Raw genomic sequence first — 21,290 nt, 5'->3', positions numbered from 1 at the left:
TTCTCCTGCAACTTCTCAACCAACCAGTGTAATTTGGAGACTGCCATAGATAATATGTAAATGATTAAGTGTGGCTCTGTTCCAATAAAACTTTATCAACACTGACATTTAAATTTCTTATAATTTTCATGTGTCATGAGCTATTCTTCTCACTTTCTTCCAACTATTTTAAAATGTAAATAACCATCATGAACTTACATAAGGGCCATACAAAAATCAGCAGCAGGGTTTTCTAAGCCCTGCGCTGGCACATCTGGGCAGAGAGATAGGTAGGTAAAGCTCTGGGTTCCACAGGCTGGAATAGATCGACTACAAGAGGAAAAGAGAGGAGTCCATGGTGGCTGAGTGGACCCTCACAATACGTGAAAACAGGACCAAAAGACACAATACAGAAACAAAAAACAATGCAGTTTTTGGTGTTATTCTTCTTTTAAACTAGTTATACCATAACAGTGAAATTCACGTTCAATTAACTGATAGGTAAGGAACTGAGAAAAGCAAAAATTGGTATATTTAAAAGTCATTAGTAATACTAGTTGGGGACAAAAACCCCAAAACCTTTTCAGGTTAAAGTTTTACCATCTCCAGCATTGCTGAAATGCATTCTTTCTGCTGCCCACTCTCAGGTAGAAATGCAAATGAGCAGCGAAGCAGACAAAAGATTGGGAACAAAAGCAGACAAAAGGGATTCTATCTCAGAATACCCCAGGACTGACTGTCATGTCTTGTCCTAGCGAGTCCTGTGCATAAAATCTTAGATATCTTTGATTTTAAAGGGGCTCAGAGTCAAAAAGCTGCTCCATTCATTAAAAGTAATGGTAATTTTTAAAAATAGCACACATAATCATTTTATAAAATTTCAAAGATAAAGAAGCCAACGTTAGAAAACCCACGTATCTAGAGATAACAGTTATTTGTGGATAGCTCCTTCTAGACTCTTTTCCTTATTATTAAAAAAAAAATTGTAAATGTCTATTCATTTTTGAAAGACAGAGAGAGACAGAGTGTGAATGAGGGAGGGGCAGAGAGAGAGAGAGGGAGACACAGAATTCAAAGCTGGCTCCAGGCTCTAAGCAGTCAGTACACAGCCTGAGGCCGGGCTCGAACTCATAAATCGCGAGATCATGAACTGAGTGGAAGTCGGGTGCTTAACCGACTCAGCCACCCAGGCACCCCTAGACTGTTTGCCTTAACTGCACTGTGTATGTGTATGTCTGTGTATATGCGTGTGTTTTTGTTTGTTTGTTTGTTTGTTTTTACTACAAGAAGAATTCCCCTATTTTGTGGACAAAGAAATCCAAGATTTGGTAAACTTCCTCAAGATTGTGCATAAAATGAGTTTGTAACAACACAGGAGTAGGACATCTTTTGGGGCCAATGCTCCCTCCTACCACCTCCTAACAGAAGTAACAGTTTGCATCTTGAATAGGTGCCATGTGCATAACAGGAGCTCAAGAAATTAATACATGCTGAAATAGATGCTAACAATGCTGTCCCATGTCTTTTTCTCAGTCCAGCTCTGTCCTAGCTAGCTTCAGCAGAGATGCTCTTTTTTTAAGTTTATTTATTTATTTTGGGAAAGAGAGAGCATGAGTGGGGGAGAAGCAGAGAAAGAGGGAGAGAGAATCCCAAGCAGGCTCTGCACCATCAGCACAGAGCCCAATGTGAGGCTCCAACCCACACACCATGAGACTGTGACCTGAGCCAAATCAAGAGTCGGATGCTTAACTGACTGAGCCATGCAGGTGCCTCAGAGATGCTCCTGATTATCAACCACACAAATAGCATTGGTTTCAACACGCTGCCAAATCCCAAAGAGCATATGGATACAGGGACAGCCTCCTTTAATAATAACTGGCATGTAACTTGGACTTTTTGTTACTGAAATGTGCTTCAGTTTGGAATGTTTCCTTTTGGCTTTATTTTAAAATGAACCATTATTCTGGTCCTTTACAGATCAGTTCATCAGGGATTCACTTTTGGATTCCCCCCATGTCCAAAGGAGGAACATTAGAAGAACCAGTAAGTATCAAGGCATTTGCCTCAGGTTTCCCTTCTTTTTCAAATGAGTTAAGATCAGACTTAACCATGACTAAAACAATTTCTGATGGGCTTGTTCATGTCCAGAGTCACGGCACATTAATGACATGACAAGGAAAGGATAATCTACGGTCTTGCCAACATTCTCCGCCTCATTAAACATCTGGCTAGAGCCAGGTAGAATGATCTTGTGAAACATTCTAACTATTTTGGGAGGAAAACTTTCATCTGGGTGCCATGCTAAGCAGGTTAAGTGGCAGTCTAGTGAGAAAGGAAGTATAGTTCTTAAAGAAGCAAAATGTCAAGGTTATCTCTCAACAGAACAAGAAAACCTGATTAGCCAGCTAGACGGAGAGACATGTTTGAAATGGAAAACTTCCACCTGCCTGGTGACTTAAGGACATGGGTTTAAATGGCCCAGGGCTGGGTGGTGCTGACCCGAGCCAGCACCGGCACCTCCACTCCAGGTCAAACTCCATTGGGGATGACCCTGGGTGCAGGGCACTTCTGAAGGCATGCTCTGAAAGGAGGCCCCAGGCTTTTATAAGTACTAGCTCATGTAGAAGGAGAAACTAGCATTCTGGGGAACTGAGCTGAGGTATTAGGGAAATCAAAGAATGCTATGTTTGCTGTTTTTTATCATTCTGATGGCCCCATCTTCTAAATAATGATGCATAACAGGGTTACCCAGGCACTTAGGAGATCTACCAGAGAATTAACATTTGAGCCAAGGCCTATACAAGAGGGAATCTGTAAGGCAAAAAATAGTGTCTCAGCAAACACAACAAATACCTGGTACTTTTACCCATCCAGCATCCTTTGAATAATGGCATCCAGTTTTCCTTGGATTACCCCTTTCTCATTATGTGTGGTTCCACCAAGAATGTCAGTTGAGAACCCCACTACTGCCTCACTAGAGAAGCGGGGGCATTACTCAAGAGAGGGTATTAGAACTCTCTTTAACTAGGAATGTAAAGCTGCATGGAATCCCAAGAGAGATTCCAGGTGGTCAGAGCTAGGACATTCCAAATGCAGTGCTCCAAAGGAGCTATCCGTGAGTTCCTTGGATATTTTCCACCTCTTATTTTACTTAGTAGTTAATAAGTATTTATGAATGCCTCCTACTATGTACAAAGCACTGTTCTAGATGCTGAGGATATAGCAGTACAGAAGCAGACCAAAGTCTCTGACTTCAGGGGCTTACATTTCAGTGAGAAGAAAACAACAATAAACAAGTATATAGAGTATATGAAATAATGATAAGTACTAAGGAAAAAAATGAAACAATGCTAGCAGAGAGGGAGCACAAGGGCTGGCAGTTACCATCTTAGAGCAAGGCCTCATTGAGGAGGAGAACGAGGAAGGTGAGATCAGGCCTAAAGATTCAAGGGCTGAGCCCTGGGGCATAGCAAACAGGACTAAAAAGGAGCAGCCACAAGGGAAGAGGAAAAACAGGAGAGTGTGGTACCCTGGAAGCCAAGTGAGGAGAGCATTTCAAGGAAGAGGGAGTGAGAAACTGTGAAAAGCTTCAGAATGATCAGGGAAGGGAAGTCTGAAACGGATTTAGCAACACCAACATGACACTTTTCAGTGGAGGAGTGGGTGTAAAAAAGCCCATGTGGAGTAGGTTCAAGAGAGGATTTGGGAGCAGTAACACAGACAACTATTTGAGAGATTCTGCTGAGAAGAGCAGAAAGAAATGGGGCGGTATCTAGAAGGGGAGGCAAGAGTGGGAAAGGTGGTGGTTGTTGTTTTTCATTTGTAAAGGATCACAAAAATTACAACACGTGCTGATAGGAAAGACTCAACAGAGACTGAAAAGTTGATAATGTAGGAGAGAGAGGGGAAAACTGTTGGAGCCAAGTCCTTATGGACGCAGTCAGGAAGCAGTGCGGGGGGTGTGTGGGGGGGTGCCCTGGGTGGCTCAGTGGGGTGAACATCTGACTCTTGATTTCGGCTCAGGTCACGATCTCATGGTTAGTGAGTTCGATCCTGGAGTCAGGCTCTACACCCACAGCTGGGCGCCTGCTTGCGATTCTCTCTCCCTCTCTCTCTGCCCCTCCTCCACACCTATGCATACCAGAGCTCGCTCTCTGGCTCTCTCTCTCAAAATAAATAAATAAACTAAAAAAAAAAAAAAAAAAAAGGAATCCACTCTAGTGCCCCAGGGCAGGGGTTGCCTTTAGGTAAAAGCACAAGACTATTCCTCTAGCATACCTGGATGAAAGGTAGAAACAGGCACAGGTGTGGTAGCTTCTGGAAGTTCTCCTGATTTCTCAGTAAAATAGGTAGCAAGATCTGAGACAATCTTCTAGAAGAGTGAAGGGCATAGGAACATGGAGTTGGAGAGTAGGATACCAGGCACCTCAGGGCCCATGAGGTTGCTTTCCCATGTCTGATGGTTCAACTCTACTTTCAGTTATGTGACTGACCCAGAATACTTGCATAAAACACTTCTTTTTTTATTAGCCACAGTTGACTTCTGCCGTTTACAACCAATGACCCAATATAGCAGCTCTTTCTTGAGGCCTAAGGTCATCACATTTTCTCACTTACACTCGGACTTTTATAAATTAGTGATCCTATTGCATCAAATCCTGTTATACTCCTAAATGCGTAGAACACAAGCTTGCAATATAGCAACAGGCCGAACAATTTGGGTTCCTCTACCATCAACTGCACGAACCAAGAAATAATGATTTACATTTATCCCACCAAATTGAAAGCAATAAAGGAGCATACTAAACTACTTCAAGAAAAACTTGTCTATACCTGTGAGAAAGCAGAAAAGATGGACACCAAAATTCAAACCACCTGACGATTTCTTCAAACCTTCTTTTTAAGCTGCAACAGTGTCTACCAAGACAGAATGAGGATAAATACACGTACAACTTTCCTCAGAGTATAGATTAATACCTCAATACAGACTTCAGTAACTCAGAGGGAAATCTGTGTCTCAAGTGTACTACGGGGTAACCTGCAGGCACAGAGAACCGTTTTCACAGAGGATGGTAATGTTTAATCTGGGAATGGCATCTGAGAGGGCAGTGAAACTGAGTAAGAACGAAGGGAAGTCAGACTCTCCCACAAAGAGAAACATTTTGAAGATCACAAAGAGGAGTGGAAATTTCCAGACTGTGCAGACTAAGATGAGTCTTCGTGATATAACGTGTCATTCCCCTCCAGGAAATTAACAGTTATTAAACTGCAGCACAGACAGCTATTTCTGAGATGAAATCAGCCTTGCAACACTAAGAAGCAGCAGGGTGAAGGTGAGTAGTTGCTCACCTCCCATAGAAATCAACCCCACAGAGCTTCTTTCTAACAGGTGCACTGTTCTACAGGGCATTTGACTCATGAAGAGCACTCAATACTCACAGGGAAGTGTGAAGCCTGGTGTAAGGTATGACCTGAAAGCAGGAATTAACGGGCTCTTTCTCCCAGATGACCTTATGAGGAAGGGTGAGAGCCGTGGTCAGCCCTTTGGGCCAGATGTGCACAAACCACCACCAAAACAAACCAAGGCAAAGATGAACACACACACACACACACACACACACACACACACACACACACACACAATTCTCCCAAGTGGACAAGAACTGCGTGTGCTGTGTTTTTAGCACCAAGCCCTAAGGGATCTGCTGGCCAATAATGGAACTATGAAGAAAGGACCATCCATTTCCTGGGTAAGAATGACTTGTTTTGGTTTAATTGCTTCAACAATTCCCCATCTTCCCTCACTTTAAAAGGCACAGATCCATGATCCTCCTCCCCCCACCCCCCAATTCCTCAAACAGATTGTACAAGTTTACAGTTATGGTGGGTGTGCTATATGCCAGACACTCTTCTAAGAGCTTCATGTGGATTAATTCATTTAATCTTCATGACAACCCTAAGAAGGCAGGTGCTATTACTGTCTCTAGGCTTCCCAGAAAGAAGAGTAAAATAGCTGAAGGCTTTTATAGTTTACCTCTATATACTTTACTAGGTGGTTCTCAGGAGGAATGAACCAGAGAAGCCAGCCGCTGGCTGGTCCAAGCCCCAGGACTTGCTCTGTCTCTTGGAACCATCTCACGAGTGGCTAAGGATTACTGTTTGGAATGCCCAGCTCCCTCCTCCCATTAGTCAAAGGTTTACCCTCGGGCCCCCCTGCTTCCAGGTTGTGCAGGTAGAGATGCCATTATGTGTCATGCCTCCTCGGGGTGGGAGGTAAGAGGCCGGAGGCACATGGAATGGGCATGAGGTGACAAGCCACCAAGCTCTAACTGCATGAAGCAGGGTGCAGCCTACACAACTGGTTACTGCACTGCTGGCTGAGGTACACACAGGAGAAGCCAAAAGGATCTGATGTGCTAATTTAAAAGTTCCTGACACTATTATTCAATCTCCATTTTCAGAGGAAACTCGGGCATAGTGAAACAATTCACCTAAAGTTACAGAAGGGACAAGAGCAAGACCGGGTTGTCTGGGCCCAGAAATGGCCTCTTAGTCACTGTGCTCTCACTGATGAACGCCGACTGCCTCGTGGCAGCTGCCAGGTTTGAGCCACAACAGTTGTTTAGAACTGGTTAGGAAACCCGTCAGTGTAAGAAAATAAGTATTACAGATAACACTTACCATTTGATGCAAAGAGGACACAACAAGAGAGGGCATCAGCGCCCCAAACAATGTGAGTCAGGCAATCACTGCTGCTCAGCCACAAAGAGAATTTAACGAAACCAATCCTGGGGCTAATGCAGAAGTCTGGCTCACCAGAGCAGAAATAAATGAAAGGGGGACTAAAAACACAACACAAAAGATCAAGGGAACTAAGAGCTGATTTCTTGAAAAGATAAACCAAAGAGACAAACCTTTAGCTAGATGCATCGAGAAAAAAGGAAAGATGACTCAAATTCAGAAATGCAAGAGACAAAAAAAAAAAAAAAAAAAAAAAAAAGGAAAGGAAAAGGAAAAGACAGACAGCTGGCTCTGCTAAAAGTTGGCAAAGAAGAAACGAAGTCATGTTCTTGTTAGTTAACACTCTCACTTTTGTGATACCCCATAATAAATGGGAGCAGCCCCTAAGAAAGGGAAAAAAGCATCCTTCTCTTTGCTCCTCCTGGAATTTGAGAGGGAGCTCCATGGCTGACTCTGGGTTCAGAAGAGGAAGAGGTACATCAAAGAACAGGAAAGTCATTGAAAAAATTAACCCAACAGAAGTGGAACAACTCAGTACGAACAGGAGACCCAAATCAAAGGCGCTCCAAGACACCGTGCAGTAACAGCTTGAAGCCAAGCATTTCCCCTTGCAGAATGGGCGTTTCTTATGACGTGAAGGATTTAGTTCCTTGAATTCAGAAATGTCGCTGTTTTTTTGTTTGTTTGTTTTGTTTTTTTTCAGAGCAAAAATTTCAACTAAACTTGTGTCTTGCCTTGTCCTAACCCTAAAGCCTGGAAGGTCACAGAACAGAGACACCTTTGAGTTGAAAGTAAGTGAAGGTCTGGCAGCGAGGCTGAGTGAGGATAAAGTTCTGATTTTTTTCCTACGCTTCCATTAATTTAAAGTGCTAAGTTGCCTGTTTGCTTTCAAGTATGTGGTTGTCCTCTTTGCAGTGTCACTTTAAATGAACTTTCCTTACACTCTGCCAAAAATAGCTAGAGAAGGTCCTTTGAGAATCCCATACTTAGTCTTAAAAAAAATACACTTCCCCCCCTCCCCCAGCCCATACACATAAACAGGCCCAGAAGCACTTCTTTCCACTTCTTCCAGGGACCTCCAATTTATCAGAAATAATAAATATTTCAGGAGAAACACAGAGCTGGTCAGGGAAATAATTCTCCCAGCCCATTTCTGCTTGTTCATTTATTTATGTGATTGTCCAGTATCGAGCCTCTCTTTCAGGATTAGCAGATAGGCAGGCCACGGACTGAAAATCCAAATGCCTACCCCATGGCCAGGCAGGTAGGGGGCACAAGGGACAACAGAGACAGCTAGGCCTTGGTGCACTGAAGAAGGCATGTCCAAGGCATTAGGGCATGGACTCTACCCACTTGTAGTCAACTGTGAGCAAAGAGATCTAAATTCTTTCAAGTAAAATCACCCCAGTTAAAAACGTTGGAAACCTGTCCAAATTTTATAAACAGCAACATGTGGAACCACAATACCAGACAGAACACATGTATGGGCTGCTCCGGCTGGAGGCCCTTGTTTGCCACCTCTAGGCAAGAAACAAAAGATAAAGGAAGACAGACTGCCTGTCCCTTGGGAGCTCACAACCTAATAGGAGTGAGAAGGCAGACACTTGGTAAACTTCCACAAGGTGCAATGTAATACACACTAGAAGGGAGAAATGAGCAAAGGCTATGGGAGTTGAGGAAAGTGAGAGGGCACTTGAGGCAGAACAGATTCTTGTAGTCAATGGCATTTGAGTTAGGGTTAAAGAATGAGGTAGACTTTGGCAGGCAGAGGCTAGGGAGGGACCATTCCACACAGAGGAAAATGAACTGAAAGAGGCAAAAAGAGGGAGCCGGGAAGAGAATGTTTGAGAAATGGTCAAGAGACCCTCCATGCCTCTACCCAACAAATACGCATGAATGTCTACGTGCACTATGCAGCAGGGATGCAGTGGTGACGAGGGACACAAGATGACGCCGCTGAGTGTGAAAGGGTCCGATGTGGACACGGCCTTGGAGGCCATACCCAGAGCGGTATCTTCAGAGCAATGGGAAAGCTTCCTCTGAAGATTTTTAAGCAAGGGAATCCCAAGTTGAGATCTGTAGAGTTCTAAGTTCCCCGGCTGCAGAGTGTGCATTCTGGGGGATTGGAAGTGAGCCCGAGCAAGGTGCGAGGAGGCCTTTGCAAGCAGTCTCGGAAAGAGATGATGCCAGCTTGGACAGGGGGGTGGACAGATTTAAGAGACAGAAAGGGGTTAAAATCACCAGAACTAGCAGTGCAGGGTAGCATTCAGTGAGACAGAAGCCAAAAGGAACTGCAGAATGTGGTCAACATGGCTCCATGGGGGTATCAGGGTACACCACCAGTGAGTGGCTCAGCAGCCAAGCAATTCTGTACTGGCAACAGCGGGTGGCCAGGGGTTACTAGCGAGAAGAAAGGCTTAGGAGCCAGGGTGTATGGCGGAGGGAAGAGCGCCAGAGAAGCTCACAGGAGCTTTCCATCTTAGAAAGTCATCATCTCAAAAGTACTATTTTCTTTTAAATGTGCTTTGTAAAATTCCACAACTATTTTGTTTGGACTAGTCTTGATGGGGAAATAACTAGCTCTTCTCACATGTTTAACAGCTCTTCACTAAACTAAATCTTATCTTTGAGACTCGGGATGGAAGAAGAGCAGTATTAGAGTATCTATGAGATATATGTTAATGCCAAGTATCCATGCACACTTCCTTTTACTCTAACCCTTTCTTAAACAACTTCAGAAAATGCTAGTTAACCATTATGGTCCATCCTCCTTGGTGCCAAGGCCTAACAATGACTTTCTTTATAACCACAGGCATTTGCACACGAACCCAATTCACTCTGCTTCTAGATCATGAAGGAAATATGAAGACATCCTTCTTGATTTGCAGGAATGCCTGGAAGTACTCATACTCCCATCACAGGAAGGTGAAAACAGCCAAGCCACTAAATGCTCAACCCTTGATAACTTGTGACAATGGAGTCTACATATTTTGCTAAGGTCTCACTTGTATGCCAAGCATTTTCCCCACAATATTCTTTCATGATTTCTGCCATCTACAGAATTTTGTCCTTTTTTTCAAGGCTACAACAAGTAACATATCATTCAAATAAACATGAGACAATTGGGTAATGACCAGAATAATAGAAATCAGCAGCTGACAATGAGACTAAAGTTCATTTTGCCCTCCTCATTTCTCTCTCACCTTCCACCCCCTGAATCTTGTAATTTTAGTGTATGTGTGCCCACACTGCAGATGTAGTAGTCTCCCCTCCCAAATTGGCCTATGTCTAAATCGAGTTAACACACCATGTGAGGATCATTCAATAGCTTTAATGCTCTTTGTTAAGTGTTTTTTGTTTTTTGATCTTTTAAATTTGTTTTAGAGACAGAGAGCAAGCAGAGAAGAGGGGCAGAAGGTGGGGGGGGGAGGGAGAGAGAGGGAGAGGGAGGGAGAGAGAGGGAGGGAGAGAGGGAGAGAGAGGGAGGGAGGGAGAGAGGAAGAGAGAGAGAAGGAGAGAGAGAGAAGGAGAGAGAGAGAGAGAAGGAGAGAGAGAGAGAAGGAGAGAGGGAGAGAGAAGGAGAGAAGGAGAGAGGGAGAGAGGGAGAGAGGGAGAGAGGGAGAGAGGGAGAGAGGGAGAGAGGGAGAGAGAGAGAGAGAGAGAGAGAGAGAGAGAGAGAGAGAATATATCCTGAGCAGGCTCCACACCCAGCACGGAGCCCAACTCAGGGCCTGATCCTACAACCCTGGCACCATAACCCAAGAGTCGGACACTCAGCCAAATGAGCCACCCAGACACTGCAAATGTTCTTTTATCAAGACTTTTTACAGTAAGCAATGTGGACTGCTGATTCAGAGCTCTGCTTTTATACTAATATCCAGGCCTCTCACATATGGCCCAGGTAAGTCCTGTTTGGTATAAAAAATCACGGTGGCCCCCTTCCCCTTGCTGGAGATTGCTTCAAACCAATGAGATGTGATGGGAAGTCTGCTGGAGAACTTCTGAGGAAAATATCATCATAGCTCTTAAAAAGAGAAGCAAAGAATAAGTAATGCTCTTTCTGCCTCTGAACAACCACATATGTGCAAGGATGCAACACAACATCTTATGACTCTGACGTAGCCAACACAAGGAGGCTGGCTAAGAGCAAGACCATAGAAATAACCTGAGTACTTCATGAACCAAGAAATTAACTGACCTGTAGGACTGATTTTGTGTAATGAGAGACAGATTCCTTTACTGTTTAAGCCATTTTGAATTGGATTTTGTTTCTTACATCCCAGAGCATCCTAAATGCTACCTCTTGGAGGTACACTACCTCTTTGGAGGAGCAAGAAAATGCCTCTACCCTTTTGACAACATCCTAGCAACAAAGGAATGGTGGCTTCAAAAAAGGAGAGACTGAGATTGATTTCTCAGTAAGTGCTTTGGGAAAACCAGCTGTGAAAAGGTATTTTTAATAGCCACTCCTGATGCATGGAGAGTCCTTTGAAATCCTCCCAATGCAGCATAAACACTGTAATAAAATGACGATGAGCCACTATGAATGGTATGTGTGGGGATATATAAGATACTTGGAGTCATCATAATATATAAACATGAGGAAAACACCATGAAATTTGTCTTTATTATTCATCTTCTCCTATTTCCTTGTACAATTCTAATATGGGGATGTTCTTCTCTTTTCCACCCCTTCTACCTGATGAAGACACAGAATCACATGATTAGAAGGGAACTCAGAAAACTGAGGCTCAAGAGGTTGACTGATTAATTTCCACAAGGCCCCACAACCAGCTTAGTTTTCTATTATTAAAAATGCTTTATGCATGATTTTATTTTTATTTATTTATTTATTTTTTTTCAGTTAGGGCTTTTGTATTTTTTTTTCAATATATGAAATTTATTGTCAAATCGGTTTCCATACAACACCCAGTGCTCATCCCAAAAGGTGCCCTCCTCAATACCCATCACCCACCCTCTCCACTTTATGCATGATTTTAAAACAAAGTCATTTGCTGAAACTCAATTTAATGCAGTGTCGAACTGTAAGGATATGGGAAATCAAAACTGGATTTTTTTAGTAATTTCATTATAAAAATCTCCTTTTTAAACTCACTTCTTGGAGGTTCTTTGTCCTATTTCCTTTTTAAAAAAATTTTTTTAAATGTTTATTTTATTTCTGAGGGGCGGGGGAGAGAGAGAGCATGAGCGGGGAAGGGGCAGAGAGAGAAGGAGACAAAGAATTTGAAGCTGGCTCCAAGCTGTCAGCAGAGAGCCTGATGTGGGGCTTGAACCCACAAATGGTGAGATCATGACCTGAGCCAAAGTCGGATGCTTGAGCCAAAGTCTAATACTTGGTTAAATCCCAATCCATTCCACTCAGTGCCATTTCTCTCTCCTAGAAAACCCCTGCATGTGGCCCATTCTCTAGGCCAGTGGTTCTCAAAAGACTCTTTGCATCATAATTACCTGGGAAATGAACCAGATGTGCAGATTCCCAAACAGAGTTCAATTTAGTAGAGCAGGGGTGTGGTCCCCCAATGTCAAGTGTAAACACAGCCAAAGTGAGTCTAACTGTGCTTTGAGGGCATGTGACTAGGCACATGACTCCAGATTGTATACTAGATTCCAGGATCCAATAAGAAAACACCTAATTATCATAGATTTAAGCTTTAACAACAAAAATGTGTGCATAGTTGCCTGTAATTTTTACGTTCCCCCTGAGGTCTGAAACAAACCCAAGAGCTCTATGATTTGGATGTTCCCTGGTAATCATTTGCTTGAAGGCTTTTTGAGTTTGTAACTATATCCTCCTCTAAGACTTTTATCCCCTCTGAACACATTTCTACATGGGATTAAATATAAAATGTCTTAACTCTCCCTCCACAGTGAAAATAAATCAATTTTGGAAAGTATTTCAAAAAAGCACTCTAAGAAATACACAATACAAAATGTCTTCCCTTTGAATCAGACTCTTGAGAGGCACAGGGCAAACACGGTAGGTAAGGAGAGAAGTGAACACGAGTTTTCCAGCAGATCCAGCCCTGAAACCAAAACTTACGAAGGAAGCTGAGTGTTAAGTAAGTGGACCAGAGGAACAACAGATGAGGCATATCCGAGGGTAAATCTGAAACTGAGAAAACTGGACTAAACAGACAAACTCCTTATTCCAAGTTAACTTGCCTCTCCTGGTCAATTTTAAAATGGGACAGCGCTGTAAATGAGCATACAGCATTTAAGTGGAATCTCAGAACTCCTCTGGGTGCCAAAGCATTTTTTCAGAACTAAATAAATACTCCTTACTGGATTCAGCAATGCTCATTTATACCCATCTCCTCCAAGACACTTTAAATCCCCATCTTCTGAGACCAAGAACACAGCCTGCTGAGAACCTGAGTCTGTGCGTTGTAACATCAGCTCTGAGTCACTCTGCAGTCTCTATGTAGATTTCTTTTAACGATTAAATGAACAACAACAACAAAAAACCACATAACCCCATAGAACCAAAGAAAATCACAGTGAGGTATCAAAAACAAGGCATAATGCTCCATAAATGCTATACTATAACTCCAACAACAAAGTTGGTTTAAATTCGTTAGAAGGCAAAAAGTCAAGGTCAAGCTGTCACTTCCATCTTATAGTTCTATCCCTTGTTAGTTCAGGGACAAAGATGAACTGAATTTAATGGGGTTGAGAGTGCTGAGTTGGACAAGAGGGAGAAAGCAAACTACCCTGTAGGAGATAAACAGGCTCAGTCCTCAGGGCAGTTTTACAATGGGCAAATTCAGTACTGGCTCTGCTGGATCACCATTTACTCTCCATCATACTCAGTCCAATTAAGCTCTCATCACAACTCCACAGCTTGAAAAGCCCACCGCTGTCAGAGGGTTGCTTAAGCCTTCTCCTCCAGCTGCTCCCAGGAGGCTCAAAACCTAGTGGCCATACAACAGCCACGAGGATCCCCACACATACTTGGCTGGAGTAAGTATCCGGAACTGCCCGTTTCAGTAAAGGCCCTTCAAGTGTGCAAAGTTTTGCAATTAAGATCTAAAACAGCTTTTCCATTTAACAAATGCCTGACTGGGTCGTGTGGAAGAGGCACCAAACCGTCAGCTCCGAGCATGTGGAGTTACTTTTGAAAGCCCAATTCCCATTATTTTAAACACACTTCATCAGAATTCTTTGACATTTTTTGGGCATTCTCCTTGTAAGCTTGCATGTTCTCTGCTATGCTTAATTGTTTCTGAACACGCAGTTCTAATACGGCGCTGCAAGAAATACATGTGACCAATAATGGAGCAAACCTGGACTCTGCCTAATTGCTTCTGACCAACATGCTAAACACTCTCGTTTCTTCATAATTAAGATCTGCAGAAATATTCATGGTAACACGTACACTCTCTCCCCAAATGGTAGGATCAAGTGCTTGGTAGAAATATGAAAACAAACCGGTATAATCTTCCTCAGTTCACTATCAACTTATCCCAAAGACCTGACTTAATGGCATGAGGAAAGTGTGGGAAAGGGCCAAATGTATAACACATCAATCAGTTCAGTAGAATGTAGGGCTTAATGGTTTAAGTTAGCTGTTACACTCTGTCTTTTTTAATACGCCAGTCTCCAAAGACATTCATCAAAGTCAGTGGAAGGTTAGAACATACATACGTGTAGTCACTGACACAGCAAGGGAAGTCAGGAAGGCCATTCCTAAAAGGGTCCAGCAATAGCAAGTACACAAATTCAAAACCATTCCAAGAGCAAATATTCTTAGCAGGAAAATCAGGCCTCTCGCGGAATGCTTTGATGATCTTGGAGGGGAAGTGGGCACTTGCCAAATTCGTTTATTCCCTAGGCTTTAATACATGTTACTTTTCAAATCAGTGACATTGTAGTTAAAGGGGAGCCTACTATCCATTCATCTGACAGATGAAGAAACTAAGTAATTGAGAGGTTCTGTGGCTTGTCCAGTACTCATAAAGTGGCTTGTTAAGAACAATCAACTCTAGAACCCAGGCCTCTTTACTCCAAATCCCAGGTCTATAAACCCACGACATATTCCTATTTGTCTCTGATTATCACAAGGACAGAGAACTCCTGGAAACTCTGCTTGTGACCCAGTTATCTCAGATGACATATTCCTGTTTGCCCTTGATCATCACAAGAGCAAAAGCCCCCTGACAACTCTGCCTAGTGGCCCGATATCATGGGCACTTCCCCAGCCTCCTCTGCAAAGATCAGCTGGCATTTGGTGCTGTTATCCACTGCAGTGAACATTTCACACATTTCTTTCCTAAGCCTCCGACATACCTGATGCAATAGAGGGAGAGGGAAACATAAGCAGCATTGAGACCAGCTTTAGCGCTAAGACATGAACTTCCTAGGGGTGATAAAAGGGCAGCATTCGGTGTCAAACCTACTTTGCCAAGTGGTTCATGAGCAGCTGTAACATCTGCCTATTTTTCTCTGGGAGCCGATGAACAAGGCTATGGATTTCAGAGACTCGAGACTCCTGGTTCTCCAGTTCTGCAAAGGCAAGAAGGAGGTAGTATTTGATCAGTGTCACAGGCAAATCAGACTGCAAGACAAAATCAAAGGAAATCAAAGGTTGGGCCCTAAGAGACCAAGGACTTCTCAAAGGTTTAAGATCCTGTTCTCCGCACTCATGACTAGATCTAGAAGTGTTTTTAATGATGCTTCTTGTAGCAGTTTATTAAAAAAAATGACCGTCAGAGAATTCAAGCCAAAATGATGACAGGACGAAATGGAGCCAGTCAACTGCACACTCAGAGCAGGCAGAAACTTGGTAGCAGCTGGCTTCCTAGAACGACGGCTTCATTTCAAGGAAGGGAGGAACTTCATGTGCTTGTCAAATGATAAACAAATTGTACATGAACAACATTACAAGGGTCTCAAGTATCAAAACAACACCTCAAGACAGCATCCAACAAATCAAAGGTAACATCCGGTTGTTCTCAATTCATGCATGACAACCAACCAGCCTGGTAGAAGAAATGGCTGGTAAAATATGTAAATCTTCCTGCCGGCCTGTAATCTCAATCCTGGCCTGCCATGGTTCGGCTGACTTTGGGCAAGTGGCTTCATTTCTCTGGGAGACAGACTGATAGTGCTCACCACACCTATTTATAGGACTGATGTGAGGTTTAATTAGAGAATGGCTGCTACAGGTTTGGAATTTCTCTGAGAAAGAAATCACATAAACATGATCTTCACTCCCAGCTTTCTCTCAAGTCTTTCTCCTCCCTTTTTTAAGGAGACAACTTGAGAAGATAAGGCCATCAGAACATTAGGTATTAATCAATTAGGCCAGTAGTGGCTACCAGGGTAAATGGACTCTGAAGGCTTAAAGGAAGCAGAGAGAGGCACAGAGACTCTCGACATAATAACACGGTGGAGACTCACGCCAGATTTAAATCTGATAAGAGAATCTTACTGCTCCTTACAGGAGCCCTGCCCCACGTCGACAGATTCCAGTATATTTAGGGTAGCTTGCACCTAATCCCTATGTATTTTAATACCAGTGATATGACGCAAGGGGCCTGGACGATATAGCTGAAGAATGATCATAAGCTGTAAATGGAAGCCATGATGGAAAGAGGACTGGGAAGTTATATAAATGGTGTCATATTCAAGGAAACACTTCCAATGCTCAATTTAGGTAATGTGCGAACTCTGATTCATTCTGCAAAATGCTACTCAAGGGCTGGGAAACAACCCAAGGAGTGAGAACTCCAATAATCAAAATTAGAAAGCCAAACTTGCTTTTCTCTCTTCCCCCCAACCCCAAAACACACTTCTGAAGTTCCTCTCAACTGTAAATTCAACATGGTAGCAAGGCCCTTGACAATCCTAGTTTAGTTTCATCTCTATTTTGTGTCTACCTCATGAGCACGTATGTTGGTAGTTTACACGCAAAACATAAAGGGTAGAAAGTATTTATTTTGGGATACTGACTGTTCTTTGAAATAGAAAAATCTATCCCTTTCCCTCTTACAACTGTGACAAAAAGAAAACCTACTTGCTGCTTTGATGAAACTTCTTTGAAACTGGTACATCATGAGTGGTCCCGGAAGCATTCTGGGATAAAAGGATATACACAAGTCAGCTTCATAAAAACAATCACACTACAAATCGTGGCTTAGATGCTGCCCAACTGTATAGAGACAAAGATCAAAGGACACAACAGCAACTCAGCTTAGTCCAACTGAGTTTCCCTTTTGAAAGGGTCCTGAGATTTCACATGACATTTTCACTCTTTCTTTTCAAAGGGAATGGATGCAACTATGTTTCCTAGTTACAACCAGGAAAGTGCTAATGTGAAAGTCTAGCACAAACCAAGAGATTTCCCTTTCAGTCGGTGACTCACCCATTGACAACAGCCTTTTAAGAGGTGTCTGAGAAAAAGGCAACTAACTAAACATTTGCAATTACCTGTGCTTAAACTCTTGTCTTCCCCAGCAGCTTGTTATTACAATCAGTTCCTCTGGAAACACTATGAGAGACTTCTGTGTTTTTGTGACCAATTCACGACCGAGTGTTTCTCCAGAATGCCAAAGGGCTAGATCCCCTAACGTTAGGCAAGGTATAATCAAATTTTATCTGTTTTTTTTTTTAAATGTTTTATACTTACTGTTTATTAGCTAATTACTATCAACATCCACAAGGTAAGTGCTAAATACAAACCTCTGTAATATAGTTTTGTATAAACTACAATGGTAGTATCTGTGGTATGAATGGTTAAAGAATATGTTTACTGAGTATGCTTAACTGTAAACTTCAGCTTTTTTTCTGACAGTCCAAATAAGCTTCTCAACACACTATAAATTATTCTTGGGTCAGATTTTATTTTATTCTCACTGGATCCCCTCATTTGACTCTTGATCATCACTAGCATTACATCTTACTCATGACTTCAAGATCCTTCCATCAATTCCCCAATAGCCAATAAAACCTGCATCACTCATTCCTTTCCCAGTGCTCTCCTTGGTTTTTGAGCCAAATGAATCTTCGCAAAACGTGAACAAATGCTTTTGTAATTCATGAGTGTAGTTCTCTTCTTTGTTGAACACTGGACCCTCCCCTAGCCCTCAAGTCCAGAGTAAGTTTTGGTCACTTCATGAAATCAATATGAAGGCAGCTTGACTCACCCATTCCCTTAATAACCAAGGGAGGGGCAGGGACGTAGAACAAACAGGACATATATTGTTAAAAGAAAAGGCGTCTCTTCAATAAAGGAATGTTTTCCAACGTAAGAGAAGGAGTCAAAAGGGACACCCGTTAAGTTCTCATATTCAATGGCCAATGTCAGCAACACAGTCAATCTGTACAAGGCACAAAACCACCAAAATACACAGGACATGTAGTCACACTGTCAACAGAATGAGATATGCGGTTCCTTCTTTTCTTAATAGAGTATTTGCGGATTTCAGGAAAGAGCCTATTTCAGGTTCTGTTAAAGGCTGATTCTCATAGTGGCTTCTCATAAAAAGCAAAGCTTCTTGAATCACTCAATGGCACCATCGCACAATGGCACCCCATCAAGTACAGAGGACTTACAACTGGTGTGACCAGCTGAGCTAATTGCACCCACACATGAGCTGTTTCCACATCTCAGACACCCACCCAGCAGCTCTCTGGAGGCTGAAAATAAAACTGCTTTCTTCCTGATTGCATGATAACAAGCTGGCACCCTGCCCTGCAAATGAAAAGCCCCTACCTTAGGTAGGTCTTCAAAGCACTAGTGATCGTCTTTATCTCCCATTCGGCACAGATATCAGTTTCCCCCTCAGAAGCAGTTTTGGGGTCTGAAAAGAAGAAAAGACCATGTGTAAAGAGGAGCAGAAAATACAGCTAAACACAAGAATACTAAAAACATTCAGCTTCCCTATTAACCAAAGAAATCCAAATTAAAACCAAAACAGCACCTATTTTTTTGTCGGCTAAGAACATGGTTAAAAATGCAAATGTCTATGGAAAGTAAAAATGCAGTGAAATGATCCTCTCATAAATTGCTGGAGGCAGAAGAGATAAAATGCAATCGTTTTGAAAAGCAATTTGGCAATATGTATCGAGTCATAAAAATGTTTATACCCTTTGAAGCTGTAATCCCACTTCTCACAATCTGGCCTCAGGAAATAAGATAAAGCAAGATTTAAGTTACATACCCCAGAAATGTTCAATACACATTAATGCTTTTCAACAGCAGAAAAAAATTTAAAAGGAGATAACCTAAATGTTCAATGATGGAAGAATGATTAATTTTGGCATGTCTCCCCGATGGAATATTATGTTGCATTTACATGATAATGCTAACCATGTAACACTATGGACAATGCCTAGCTTATCATGCAATATCAAGCAAAACACAAAAAAACAAAAACAAAAAAACACACCAAGATTTAAAAGTTTGTAAGAAACTTATATGAATAAAGGCTAAAGGGAAATACTCTAAAATTAAAATAGTGATTGGGTTAGAACTATAATCGTTTTTATATTTTCTATACTATGACTTTATTCCATTACTTTTTTAAATTTTCTTTTTTATTTTTATTTTTATTTATTTATTTTTTTTAATTTTTTTTTCAACGTTTTTATTTATTTTTGGGACAGAGAGAGACAGAGCATGAACGGGGGAGGGGCAGAGAGAGAGGGAGACACAGAATCGGAAACAGGCTCCAGTCTCTGAGCCATCAGCCCAGAGCCCGACGCGGGGCTCGAACTCACGGACCGCGAGATCGTGACCTGGCTGAAGTCGGACGCTTAACCGACTGCGCCACCCAGGCGCCCCTTCTTTTTTATTTTTAAAAATGTATATCCAAATTAGTTAGCATATAAGAAACTTATATGAATAAAGGCTAAAAGGAAATACTCTAAAATTAAAATAGTGATTGGATTAGAACTATAATCGTTTTTATATTTTCTATACTATGACTTTATTCCATTACTTTTTTTAATTTTATTATTTTTAAAAATTTATATCCAAATTAGTTAGCATATAGTGCAACAATGATTTCAGGAGTAGATTCCTTAGTGCCCCTTACCCATTTAGCCCACCCCCCCCACAACCCCTCCAGTAACCCTCAGTTTTTTCTCCACATTTATGAGTCTCATGTTTTGTCCCCCTTCCTATTTTTATATTGTTTTTGTTTCTCTTCCCTTATGTTCATCTGTTTTGTCTCTTAAAGTCCTCATGAGTGAAGTCATATGACTTTTGTATTTCTCTGACTAATTTCACTTAGCACAATACCCTCCAATTCCATCCACGTAGTTGTAAATGGCAAGATTTCGTTCTTTTTGATTGCCGAGTAATACTCCATTGTGTGTGTACACACACACCCTTTATCCATTCATCCATCGGTGGACATTTGGGCTCTTTCCATACTTTGGCTATTGTGGATAGTGCTGCTATAAACATGGGGGTGCATGTGTCCCTTCAAAACAGCACACCTGTATCCCTTGGATAAATACCTACTAGTGCAATAGCTGGGTAATAGGGTAGTTCTACTTTAATTTTTTGAGGAACCTCCATACTGTTTTCCAGAGTGGCTGCACCAGTTTTCATTCCCACCAGCAGTGCAAAAGAGATCCTCTTTCTCCGCATCCTCACCAACATCTATGGTTGCCTGAGTTGTTAATGTGAGCCATTCTGACAGGTGTGAGGTGGTATCTCATTGTGGTTTTGATTTGTATTTCCCTGATGATGAGTGATGTTGAGCATTTTTTCATGTGTCGGGTGGCCATCTGCATGTCTTCTTTGGAGAAGTGTCTATTCGTGTCTTTTGCCCATTTCTTCACTGGATTCTTTGTGTTTTGGGTGTTGAGTTTCATAAGTTCTTTATAGATTCTAATCATTTATCTGATATGTTATTTGCAAATATCTTCTTCCATTTTGTTGGTTGCCTTTTAGTTTTGCTGCTTGTTTCCCTCGCTGTGCAGAAACTTTTTATTTTGATGATGTCCCAAAAGTTCATTTTTGTTTTTGTTTCCCTTGCCTCCAGAGACGTGTTAAGTAAGAAGTTGCTATGGCCAAGATCAAAGAGGTTTTTGCCTGTTTTCTCCTTGAGGATTTTGATGGCTTCCTGTCTTACATTTAGGTCTTTCATCCATTTTGAGTTTATTTTTGTGTCTGGTGTAAGAAAGTGGTATTCCATTACTTTTATAAGTACTTTTTTAACCACCATAAGCCAAGAAGTGCAATGGGGACCACCATAATTACAATGGATCCTTATCATTTCTTGTCTCCTCTTGTGTAGACTAGTAAATCAAGGTGTGTATTTTATTTTTTTTTAATTTTTTTTTAACGTTTATTTTTTGAGACAGAGAGAGACAGAGCATGAACGGGGGAGGGGCAGAGAGAGAGGGAGACACAGAACTGGAAGCAGGCTCCAGGCTCTGAGCCATCAGCCCAGAGCCCGACGCGGGGCTCGAACTCACGGACTGTGAGATGGTGACCTGAGCTGAAGTCGGACGCTTAACTGACTGAGCCACCCAGGAGCCCCTCAAGGTGTGTATTTTAAAGGAGCATGTATTATTAAGGGAGGGACCACTCCTAT

General features: G+C 42.0%; 1 protein-coding gene across 5 annotated transcripts in view; it reads right to left on the bottom strand.

The window, feature by feature from the left end:
- Window positions 1–21,290, bottom strand: part of ARHGAP26 (Rho GTPase activating protein 26) — a 427,015-nt gene that overhangs the window by 139,333 nt on the left and 266,392 nt on the right. For all 5 annotated transcript variants that reach the window (XM_043589835.1, XM_043589845.1, XM_043589853.1 and 2 more), the window contains exons 15-17: window positions 18,455–18,542; window positions 16,757–16,815; window positions 15,138–15,243 (exon numbers count right to left, since the gene is read on the bottom strand). In XM_043589835.1, coding sequence (XP_043445770.1) covers window positions 15,138–15,243; window positions 16,757–16,815; window positions 18,455–18,542 — 253 coding nt within the window. The remainder of the gene's footprint in view (window positions 1–15,137; window positions 15,244–16,756; window positions 16,816–18,454; window positions 18,543–21,290) is intronic.

The sequence above is a fragment of the Prionailurus bengalensis genome, chromosome A1 (assembly GCF_016509475.1).
Source record: "Prionailurus bengalensis isolate Pbe53 chromosome A1, Fcat_Pben_1.1_paternal_pri, whole genome shotgun sequence".
Classification (NCBI taxonomy): Eukaryota; Metazoa; Chordata; class Mammalia; order Carnivora; family Felidae; genus Prionailurus; species Prionailurus bengalensis.
This window is presented reverse-complemented; position numbering and strand designations above follow the sequence as displayed.